This window comes from Sesamum indicum, linkage group LG2 (assembly GCF_000512975.1).
Source record: "Sesamum indicum cultivar Zhongzhi No. 13 linkage group LG2, S_indicum_v1.0, whole genome shotgun sequence".
NCBI lineage: Eukaryota > Viridiplantae > Streptophyta > Magnoliopsida > Lamiales > Pedaliaceae > Sesamum > Sesamum indicum.
In genome coordinates this window covers 12,855,636-12,868,398 of record NC_026146.1, presented here as the reverse complement: position 1 = coordinate 12,868,398, position 12,763 = coordinate 12,855,636, and the positions used below count along the sequence as shown (strand labels likewise).

General features: G+C 34.6%; 1 protein-coding gene across 1 annotated transcript in view; it reads right to left on the bottom strand.

The window, feature by feature from the left end:
* Positions 1-7,100, bottom strand: part of LOC105156013 — a gene marked incomplete in the record, with an annotated part of 7,296 nt that extends 196 nt beyond the window's left edge. The window contains 13 exon segments of the mRNA XM_011072028.2: positions 1-222; positions 1,052-1,152; positions 1,777-1,818; positions 2,678-2,755; positions 2,961-2,993; positions 4,437-4,511; positions 4,759-4,848; positions 5,166-5,267; positions 5,411-5,481; positions 5,571-5,649; positions 6,138-6,212; positions 6,784-6,845; positions 6,944-7,100. Coding sequence (XP_011070330.1) covers positions 201-222; positions 1,052-1,152; positions 1,777-1,818; positions 2,678-2,755; positions 2,961-2,993; positions 4,437-4,511; positions 4,759-4,848; positions 5,166-5,267; positions 5,411-5,481; positions 5,571-5,649; positions 6,138-6,212; positions 6,784-6,845; positions 6,944-6,998 — 885 coding nt within the window.

Below are 12,763 nucleotides of genomic sequence, written 5' to 3'. Positions count from 1 at the left end.
ATCACTCAAGTGCTTATAAGTTTTTCTAACAGTACAAATTCGAAATCTCAAAAGGGAGAAATAGACTATGCGCATAGATAACACATCATTTTGAGAATAGACAGAAGAGCTGCACCACTTTCCCAGTAAGAATCATAATCGAGCAGATTATATTGCACACAGAATCTTGCTCCAGCAGCATGCCAACAAGGGTAGCAGTCTCAACACATGTTTGAAGTGGTCCTGCATTTTAGTTAGTTGGTCTTAACTGCAGGACAAAATTTGCAGGTACTGCGAGTGCAGAAATGAAGAAGTAAACTCAGACGACAAAACTGAGCTATAAAAAACGGGTGTGGGGGGGGGGGGGGGGGGGGGGGGGTATGTGCAAGGGAAAAGAGAAGAGAATAGTACATTTAAGTTGTTTGGTATAATCCAAAGGAATGTAAATTTCAAATTCTTACGCATGTTTGGTAGGGAAAAAATAATTGAGAAGGAAATACTACTTTTTGATATTGTACTAATTAACCCTTTTCTCTTTATTTAGAAACAAGTTATTACTTAAAAAATTATAAATTATTAAAAGATTAAATCTGAAAACTAAATAATAAAAATATGAATAAAAATTAAGAACAAATATAAAATACTTTCCAGATGCCAATACTTCAAAATAAAACGTTCTATAGATAAATTACATTTGAACATAATATAGTAAATTAATATGTGGGTAAGCTATAGCTACCTCCTCTGAGATTTGATATAATCATTCTCCTCGTTATTTGATAAATTAAACATACCCTATATACAAAATGGGTATTTTTTTTTTTCTTTTGGTTTTTTTAGCTTTATAATCCACTTTCCACCCAATTTTGGACAAAAACAAAATTGAGCCTAGGCAGGGCTTCATATATATCCAATTTAACTGCCATTCATTTATTCTCCCTAACCAAACATGAATGATTTCCACATAGTCCCCTTTTACTTTCACATTTCTTGTGCATTAATTTTTTGCCCGAACCAAACAAGCTCAGAAATGTTAGCAACAACTTAAGATAAAAAGCTTCAACTAATATACCTTATCAAGGTTTTATTCATCTTATTGGAACCATCTTGGGTATTTCCATCTGTCAGTAACTTATTTCCAGAAGAACCAGAATCTGCAATCTCCTTAAGACCCTGGAAGGAATCATATCAAATGGCATGTGAGATGTAATAGATTTAACTTCTAATATGATTATATTAAGAAAGTTTAGACGAAACAAAAAGCTAAAAGAATGACGAAATTGATCTAGGAACAACATAATTTTTCGAATTGTTCCCTTCTTTCTTCTTAGTGGTATTCACACATACAATCTACATGACTACCTTAAAATTAACTCCAACATAAAAGCTATGAATGACATTTTTCTTGACAAGTATGCATGTAGGATTATCAACAGTCTTTTGATTCATGATGTCGTCTCTTCCCTCAAAACCAAGCGAGAAAAGACTATTAAAGCAGGCCAGCTTTGATGGCAAGAACAATCAGGGGTCTAGGATTGTTTCAGGACTTGATACTGTCATCAAAGTACGGAGTAACAATAGGAAGAAAATCCCAATGAATTATCAACCAGTAACAGTAGACATAATAGTGAACTTGAAAGTCCTGCTCTAGCATTGATTTCCTTACCAAAATACTAAAATTTCTTACATATTACCATAGAAATAATTGTGCGCATGATTTATTTATTATATATTATCATTTCTGTGTTCCCGAAAATTTGTGCCTAGAAGAAAGGGAGTAAAAAGTATATGATGTACCATTAGACTTGGCAACGAGTTTCCAGCAATTTTAAGTTGATCCTGCACAAAAACATTGAAAAGATAAAATAACTAACACAAACAGGCACTAAACACTTCAATACAATAAGCAATTAACATCAGAGAGGACGTGATTTTTCGGTCAAGGTGAAAGGAAGACTACCCTGGGATAACCCGATTAGAAGCACAAACAAAGAAAAAAGAATCTACTAAACTAACATAATAAAAGCAGATGGAATAGAAATTCTAAAGAAGAGTTATAAACCCAGTAGGGAAAAAAGTAAGGGATGCACTATAGGATCACAATGACTTGATTGTGGGACTATAAATACTTAGTTAACTAAGAAACAACTAGATCACACCAAAATAAGGGCTGTGTCACTATAGATTGCTAGACCACAGATGGACAGGTATAGCTCACCTACAATCTTGTCGTACATTGATAAGCTTCAGTTTTTCAATTTCTAAGAACTATTTCTCTTAGAGAGCCTGAAATTCATTCCCCTAGTTATTTAAAACAACTCCTATGTAATTTGTTTTATGAACCTACCCCCTTTTGAAAGTGGAAAACACCACCTGGAATTAGAGATTTTCGAACAGAAATCAAAGTCTATCAATCTATATTCAATACAAATTGGTAGATTTATGTAGCATATATAAACTTTATCGCTCTAATTCCTATTTGGGATATTTCAAAGACAGACCCCATTTCCTAAACAAATGCTTCTGTTAAAAATTAAGGACTAAATCAAAATAATGTGGGACGTAGTGTATAAGGACACAAAAGATTCAACTCTCATTGAAAACCTCATACCAAGTCAAATTTGACCAAAATTCTTTCCACGGAGAGAGTATTAGTTTTATGCAAAGATTGTGAAGCAAGAGAAAGAATATTCCAAACCTGAAGCATTTCCGGCATTTTCACCTTTCTTCCATTAACAATGCTACACAGATACATTACCCCAGCATTTGCAAGCTCCTATAAAACAAATGTATGAATAAACAATCAACATTTAACATCATTGTTATGAATTTCAGAGTTAAAATTGTAATTTAGAGTAACTTGTTTATTGGAAATATTCAAGCCCAAATAGCAACTAAAGCTTGGACGAGTCGAGAAAAAAAAAAAAAAAAGGTATAGTGGAAAGATTTCAGTTTAGGAAAAAAGTTTTAAGTATTTTCACCTGTTTGCCTTCTAAGGTGAGTAGCTTGCCATCCTGCAATCCAAATATAGGATAAGAGAGGAGAGGAAGATAATGAAGCACTAGGAAACATGACAATGCAAAACACATCAACCACATAAAGATGATTTTTATCAACATTTCAAGCACAAAGTTATGTGCATCCATAAATGTGAGATACTTGCATCAGAACTAAGTTGTATAATCGTCACTCTTGGAAACCAAAAGGAAGCATCAAAGTGATAGGAAGCAGCTTATTTGCATTGGCAGCTTATTAGTGTTGGATCCTCAAAGAAACTACAGCAATCAATATGCAAAACCAATAAAGAAGCATTCAGTATATAACGTGAATGCATATACTTTTTGTGCATGGAATAGTGTCGGAAGAGACAAAACTTGGTGTTTTCTTCAGACAAAGGATAGTATTAAATTCGACTATCACCCTAATGACAGAAAGAACACCCAAACCGAATGGCAAAAAAGGAGGGGGGAGGGGAGAGAGTCAGACAGATGGAGGATGTGCCCAAGACAAATTCATTCCCTGAATGTCGTGATTAAGATACTTTACTATAAGTGCCGCCTTAAGACAGGTATTCAGTATAGGCTGCATCTCTATCTCTTATATTTACAGTAAAATAAAAGCCAGAATCAACTGTCAGCTAATAAGAAACTTCTCTCTCTCTATTCTGAACTTAAATGTTAACTTGGTCAGTTCTTTGAATCTCTTATAAGATATAGTGACCAGCTCTTTTCATACTGCCAACAACAAACCTTTACAAAAGCATTCCCTAATTTCTAACCTATGGCCCACAACAATCCCTTCCACATATCAAGATAGCTTTGAGGCATTCTCTTGCTCACACACAGGAAATCTGTTTCTTGGGCATTAATGTCAACACTCAACAAGTTAATTAACCTTTATAATCCTAGTAGTTAAGATTAATTTATCAGAAACACATTGTAGATGCAATTAACTAGAGCATACCCTAGATCAGTTTGCTTAGCAGTTAGTGATAAATAATCATGGTACTGCTACTCATTTTCCTGTATTTGCATTGTAAAATTGAAAACCTGAAACAACTATTAATATCATAAGAAATTCCATTTCTCGTTTCCTTACTCTTTTGCACTTTCCAAGAGGGTGCATTACACAACTACATCTTATACCTACAGGCTCAAATTTCAAATCTACAACCTGAGTAAAGTTTGAAAAAAAAGTAAGGTACACTTCTACAACCATTTTCTTGCATGGTCACAACGTAGAAAGTCTAGTTTTCTTCAGTTCCTAGTGAATTAACCAGTTGACTGTACAAGATCATATAACGTAAACAACCGTGTGCTTCAGTAAATGGGATTGAGTTGGATTCATAAGCAAAATTGATAGTTTCGGGCCCATTTCGTGACATAAATTCTACAAAAATGCATATCATTCTGAAAAAGGTAATAAATAAAAAAAGAACTAGACTAAATCAAACCCACCAAACCAGAAACCATCCTCTGCAATTCATCCAAATCAAAGCCAATTTGAGAGAGATCACCACGGACATCATTGACCTGTTTCACAAGTTAAAAAAATTTGAAATAATTACACTAGTTCATGGTCTCAAACAGAAGTTCTCATGCCTTTTAATATTATTAGTCTAGATTGCAATCTGATCTTTAAATCTAGCGGAAGAACGAGAACCATAATTACAGGTCTCAAAGCCAATCTACAGTTGATGCTAATGACAAAACTACAATGCTTTATAGGGAAACTAGCCTTACGATCAAAAGAAACAGTAATTTTGCATCTTCAACATACCTCATTCCTAATTAATTTGGAAATCTCTACTTGCTCATCTAGCTTCCCATCCAAATTCTCAATCCTCTGAGTTAAGTGCCTTTTTGTCGCCTGATAAAGAAAAACACATGTTAAGATAGTTGCATTACTGAAAGTTGCAACTAATATAACATTGCAGATTCATGAGAAACAAGTAACTTCTGTCATGAAGCGACATGGTATAAAATAGAAAATTATATAACTAAATAATGAGAGACCACTACATAACTACTCTTGCTCCACCAATCATCAATAAAACGATTACCAGTTATAAAACAAGTATCAAGAAGACACAATAACCTTCTTGATGGATTTCAGCATCAGGATGCATGAGTTAGGGGGTAAAATTGGTGGCTATTGATTACGTACACAGATTACCGCATACTTACAGCAAGAGCCTCTGACACATGATCCAAATGTTTTGTCAAGTTTGAAACAGCATTTGCCATGTTGCGCTTTGTTACATACATCAGGTCTGAGAATGAAAGACCCTAACATTTAAAAGATGGAGAAAAGAAGGGGTCAAAACAACAAAAAGAGGAATTTGTTTACTACAGAAGGCATATCCTCAGCAATAAATATAATAATGGAATGCTCCCAGACCCAAATGAATGTAAAATGTATTAAGTCTAACCTTCCACCACATGTATCCATAACCCAAGGCTCCCAAAGCAGCAGCTGGCACTACTAGAGATGTCAAGTTACCTGTGTCCAGAGACAAAAGCGAGAGTCTCCCTTAGACAACTATAAAACCTATATGCTCTTACTCGCTGAGCTAAACACAAGATACTGACTTTGGCCAGAGTTCCCATTTAAAACAGTAATCTGCCTAGATGAGGCCAGCTGTCGAACCTCCATGGCCAACCTACGAACCTGAAAAAGAATAAACCAAAATTCAAACCTATAATTCGAATAACTTCTTCATTTATTCACAGCTATCACACTCCAGGTGCTTCCAACTCAAGTCCCATAGTTTGGCTCATAGAAAGATGATATATAAAGAACACCAATTGCACATACATCATCAAAGAAAAGGATAGTAAGTTGGAAGAACCTACTTGTAGTAGTACAAAGATATAAAGTAAAGAACTAAATCCTACACCAAAGTCATTTCCACAGTCAAAAATGAAAAATCACCCAAGACGGGGCATTTGAAGTTAAAGGTCCCATAGTTTCCATAATATAACTTTCTCAATTTTAATGGATACAAGCTTTCAAGCAATGATTTTGCATTTTGCTCCAGTCAAAGATAACATGCTAAAAAAGAATTGATGAGAGACTAAATAGAGAATATGTTCATGAAGAAAACAAAAAATTTTAAATAATACAACAACAATGTTATAAAGTTACCAGGATGATACCTGGGCCGCAATGGCATCAGAATAATCAGAGTCACCCTCATTCTCCCCTGTTTTCTCCATGCCTTTAACCAAATTCTGCCAAATATGGAACCCAAAAATCATTAGGCAGTCAACGACATGTGCATAGCATACATGCAGCCATACAATTATATACTTATTATTATCAAAGTAGTTTGAGGATCTTCAATACGAAAGATATTAAAAGCAGCATGCAGAAAAGGGCATGATGTTTTTAGATCAATTAGACATATCAAAAAACTTAATTAGAAGATTATATAACAGAAACGCCAATAAATTCGATTATCCCTCAAAACAAGAAAATAATTTCTTACTAAGTTATTTCAACAGGGAGCCGCTTATTTCCCCAAGTTGCTCAATATATAGTGCACAGAGTTCTAAAAAATAGAAATTCCCAGAATTAACTGTCAAGTACATGACAACCATATTAACTTTCACGTACACAACCTTAACACTTCTGGTGCAATAATTAAAATGCAAAGAAACACGCCTCACAGTTAGTAATTCACCTAAACTATGCTAAAATTCTAAAATACAGATGAATTCAGAGAAAAAAATACGGTGAAAAAAGTCAAAAGAAACCAGGCTAAAGTGATTTCAGAAGAAGTGCAGAAGGAAAATTCAGTACCTGCAGTTCACCCAACACATCAGATAATTTACCATTCTTCAACAGCACAGTTCCGGTATAACCTAACCCACATCAAGCATTCCAAGAAAAAATTTTACACATTCTCGGATCAAACTACACCAGTATATACATATATAAAGAAAATCCAAACACAATATACCTGCTCCGACTATTAACACGATCCTCGATAACCCTATTCCAGCTTGCATAGCCATGGCGTACGATCAGACGGAGCCCTAACGATTTTCAATTTCAGGGAAGAGGGTGAATATATTGACTTTCCTTCTGTTCTTCTTTTGTTATTCTCTAATGACTAAATTGCAAAACTGATACTTGCGACGACGTCGTAAGGGCGGCTGTGAGCCCATGATGATTAAAGGTCGGTTTTTGTTGGGCTAGTGATGCACTGTGGGCGGCCTGTATACCACTTTTAGATTTGGGCCGAGGTCCACTACAGTAAATGATGATAGGGTACAAACAGGCATTAGGAATTCGAGTCAACGTCAATCGGCTTTGTTTGTTTTCATTTTTATTTTATTATTTTTTGACACGTAGTCCCTCCGTTTATATAATAAATTATATTTTATATTTAAAAATATACTATAAGAAAGATTAAAAAAGTAATTTATAGATATTATAATCAATACAACAACAAAATTTGTGTTGCAATGTCAAAAACTTGTGTTTATAAGATGAAATAAAAGGGCAATCGATAAATATAGGACTAAAGTAGAAATTCCGTTTGGATTTGATAATTTCATCCTTTGTTTACTTAAGATGATAAAAAATTATGATTAGAAAATGATAAAATAATCTCATATTTAGCTAAATGATTTTAATTGTTTAGCCTTTCACCAGAATGCCCACATATAAGACAAAAATGCATGAATACCATCTAAATGAATTGAATTTTTATTCAGTTAATTTTTTTCAAAAAGGATGATGGTTATCAGTCTCTGATAAGCGAGAAATCAAATTTATTTGGACTTTGTTCAATTAGTGTTTTATTGAATACATTCCCCTGAATTGTGCATAACAAGCCTTTGTCTTACAAAGTACTTGGGTTTGTGGGATAGTCCTGCATACATGTCAAGGGATTAGTAGGTTCTGGTTTATACAATTTCTTGGATACCTGAGAGGTGTAGGTTTATGAGTCTGATTGATCAATTGGATTACGATCCAAAAGGACATAAGTGGAAGCGATGTGGGACGTCAGTTTGAATCAATGGCTTGGAAGCCATGTGATTCGACATGAAGTTTGAAAACTAGATTTGAAACTTCATGTAACTGAAATATTTGTTCAAACTAGCTCATACAGAGTATAGCTCGGAGTAACCAGAGTTGGGTTTAGTAGGAGTATGGTTGTGTTTTGAGTGGTAGGTGTGTAACGTCTTAATTCATTTAGAATGAAGTTAAGATGTTAGAAACACTGAAACACGAGTATTGTTCATTTAATTCTCTATGAAAGGAGTTGGACTCCTGTTTAAAGGGCTAAGTTGTCCAATACTCAATCAAGGTAGATTTATGAAGAGCTAGCTTAGATAACTTGATATTCCCTATGTCTTTGCCATGGTCAGCATGGGTATGTAGTACCGTGTGTGACATTCAAAGAATTTTATATATAATTAATAGACTAATGGGTAATTATTAAAAAAATTTAGATTTAATTGTAAATAAATTATAGGTTGAAATGGAAATATAATAAAATTTGAATGGAGTAAATTGAAGCTCATTATAATATTTGGAAGCAAATTATATTAATTAAGAAATTAGGTAGGACATAATGAAAATTTCTGAAAAAGTTTAAAATTAAAAAAATAATAAAATAAAATATGTAAAGAGGGGTGGAAAGTGGCGTGGGAGCGACCCTACTGCCTCACTGTTCAATATATATATATGTATATATTGTATGTTACACATCTCAAAATTCACACACACATTCACACATTATACACACACTCGGAGGCACCGAACATGACTTGTCGATAAAGTTGGGGGTTGAGCAGCCCTTTGAATTACTATAACCGTTTGACATTTGACGTAAGCATAACTAATTCGATATATATATATATATATGTGTGTGTGTGTGTGTGTGTGTGTGCGTGGATATTATGTATTGGTTGTTTGTATATTTGATTGTGGAGTATTGTTTGGATTACCTTGGTATCTATGAAATTTTTATTATGTATTTATTTGTGGTTGTATTGTACGGACATTAGATGAATGATTATGTGGACGTATAACTGATTGTGGAATGAAATTTAATGATAAAGTTATTGACGAGAAAAGAATTATTAAATGAAATTAAATGATAAGTAAAGATGTTGATGGTGTGATTTAAAATAAAAGATTGCTTATCTAACTGGGAGGGGCATACTGCAATGACTTATGATGATATGATTAAGATGAGTTGTGTGTTATGTGGTATTACTGATTATAGGATATCATACGAGCTGTGTGGTATCAATAATGATGGGGTATCATACGAGCTGTGTATTGTGTAATATCGGGAAAAAAAAAGTACTATGACTAAGATGATGATGATGATAGCCGGCAAAGTCATTGAGTGATGCACTCCAGTTTGGTTATGCAAGGGCCTAAGAAAATAAACTATAACGTCAAATATTATGTTGTGTACTGATTTATGATTGTAGACATGTGTTATTTATTAGATCTGCGGTTGTTACATGGTGAATATTTGTTGGATGGTTTGAATGCATTATACTTGACTTACTGCATGTGTGTATATAAACTGGTTAGCTATACTTATTGAGTAGACAACACATTCCTTACCGTACTTTTTTCAGGGAATAAGTCACAGAGCGATTATCTGAATTGGATCATAAGCTGAACATCAGTATCACTAGGTGGGTCATCAGTACCATCTTAAGTAGGGAGTTCTAGTTACATAATTAGATAAGCATTAAACTTTCAGTAGATTTGTATTTTAAATTTTGTAACAACTAGATTCTGCGATTTTCTCCTTTCTCTATACTTATAAAATGCTAAAGTTTAAGATAGAATACAAAATCTTGATGACGTATGTCATTATGTAGTGTCTATATAAAATATACCAAGTAAGAATATGGTTTATCTTATTGAGTTAAATATGAAATTATCATAAGATGGAATGCAATTACGGAGAGGGTGTCACACCGTGCACCAGACCTGATGTTGTATATGTCTATTGAGCATAACAACGGATATTAGGGGTGTATCGAGGAGGTAGTAGACAACAATTAAGAACAATTTTTAGTACTTGAATAAGGATTATAGAAGTATTATTGATGCGATAATTGATTCTGGAGAGTTGTGCTGATATTAGTTCCCAAATTCATGTAAATAATAATTAGTCCCCGTTTAAATGTAAGTTCAACTTAATGGTGATGTTGTGGCTTGGGAATATTGCTAGCGAGAAACCACAAAGGATTGCAAAATCCATTGTGAGGAATCTCTGCCCTTACATGCTCGTGAAATTCCCAAATCTCTTACCAGAAGATCAATCATGCCTCGAGTGATACCTTGTTCATCCCTCCCCTGCTAGTGGAATCAGCAGGTCAAGCTCATCATACTGAAGCACAACAGTTATTGGTTCATTATGTCCTCCTTGGGCGTCATATACATCGCGATGTGGCATTTGCCCTACTCCACTGTCAAAAGCAGGAGCAGGAGCAGGAGATCCTCGAAGGGGTGAGCTGACTGCAGCGACAATGAGCCTGTTGAGCTGCTCACAAGGGAGCAAGTTGACACCAGAAAGTAGAGGCACTTGACCTACTCTCGTGCTTGTAGCGGGAGCATAAAGGTTTTGAAGGGTTTTGAGTTGTTCATAGAAGAGAAGGTTGGCGGCAGTACGTAGAGTTGCAAGATCAAAAATTGGAGCAAGGGCAATGAGACCCCCTAGTGCTTGCTCTAGAGGTGGAAAAATAAAACCTATTGCAGTGGAAAGGGATGTGATGCCCTTGAAAAAGCCATTGTAACCTCTATTTCCGAACTAACCATTTTTCTCATGTCTCTAGCTCAAGTTTTCCCACAGAAAGCGCCAATGATGTGTATCGGAGTCCACCACAACGATGAAAGAATTTTTGATAAAATCCTAAGATCAAAGGGGGATTATCCTGCAAAATGAAGGTTAGCACTCCAATCCTTAAATTAGTAAGAATTTACTGAATGAATAAATGTAAAACTTCAGTTAATATAAGAATAATGGTTGAATATGATGATGGAGTGATAAAATTTGTGTGGACTGTAAAAATTATGAGAATGAAAGTAGCTAAAATTTGAGAGAAGTGAACTTGAGAGTATGAGAGTATTAGTTACCAAAATAACCGCACAAAATATTTATTTTCAAGCGATCATAGAGCAAGATCCTTGAAGTAGTTAGGCAAATAATACACCGTTGGAAAGCTGCACGTGTTAGTTTAAATAACAAAAAAAATCAGTTCATAATTTGGACTTAGTCAGAAAAAAAAATATGACCTTTTGACCAAGTTTTACCCAGTCAACCCGAGAATCCAAAAATCTATTTACCCGCTACTTGAGCAGTTGATTTCAGCCGAATTACGTGGCATTATTTGGAGATTTTTAGCATGACGTGTCTAGTCATATCAAAAATGTGTGATGTGTCATCCCTACTGTATGTTGAATCGCCTTGCTGGATTTGGCTCATTTTTTCGCCCTACCAAGTTAGAAAAAATAAACATCTAATGAGCTTGATACCTTGCTCATTGGCTAGCATGGGTCAGGTCCCCTGAGCTGATTGGTGGGGGTTCACTTCCTTAACTTTGGGCTCTTAGAAAAAATATAAGGGGGCATCAAATGTAAGTTTAAAATTTGAGATACTTTATATTTTGAAACAAAGTTTAAAAGAAAAAAATAAATGGGCTTCAAATGTGTAAGATCCAAATTCTACCCAATTTTTTAGGTATACTTGAATTCTATGGCCCAATGAGTATTCTATTGGCATGGTACGAGTAACGCATGAAGAAACCACTATAGAAATTTATTGAATCTAATTCGAGTAAGACGATACTTGCCTATTAATAGGCCTTCAGTTTAAATATCAAAATTCATGTTACCCTCACTTTTGCTCATGCAATCTAATGGTACATAGCATAGAATTTCATGTGTTGTTCTATTTAATGGTATGGATAAAAGTATTTTCAGGTCAGAATACTCAAATATTTCAAGAATTCAATCATTATAAATTTCTCAAGTATGAGACCAGATGTTCCATTGCATGTGCTAAAGTCGCATTAGTCCCCTAATCTTCTCTTTCCTAACCATTGGGCTCTATGAGCAAAATATGTTTTTAATCCCATAAAACAATAGCAGAATTTGTTTTGATACCACAACTATGATAGGTGTTTCTTTTAGTCCCGTAAAACTCATAATCACGTATTTTTAGTCTAAAAAAGACATGGGATAAGGTTCACCTTATCCGTTCCTTAAGCAGCATGTCTTCGTATGAAGGGGAACTCCTTCTTCGTGCAGACTCTTACCTGGTGGGGAGTCCTCTTATGCTGAAAAGTCCAACCCCTTGAGGGCACCTTCCTCCCTTCGGCTGGCCTTGCAAAAAGGCAGCAGGCCTTCGTACTATGCCTCCTTCTTGGGCCAAGCTTGTAGGCTTCATCCTTGTACGAATCCTAGGGTTGGGGGCTACTCCTTGGGCCGAGCCCAGCGACCCTCTCTCTTTGGTCGATTTTGAGGAAACAGACCTCCTTCTTGAACTAATCATATTTGGGTCATACCCATCAAAGTTTATTAAAATTTATGTCATTGAAAATTATTATAAAAAAATCTAAGTTGGTTCTTTAATCTTAGGAGTTAAAAGTATGTCTAATACAATTAAATTTTAACAATGTTATTAAATATTAACAGCTACAATTTTGAAGAAAAAGTTGGTGGAATATACTTTTAATTAGATTATTTTATAAAATTTATACATAATTTTGATTTTGTTTAACTAGTTAAAAAAATTATT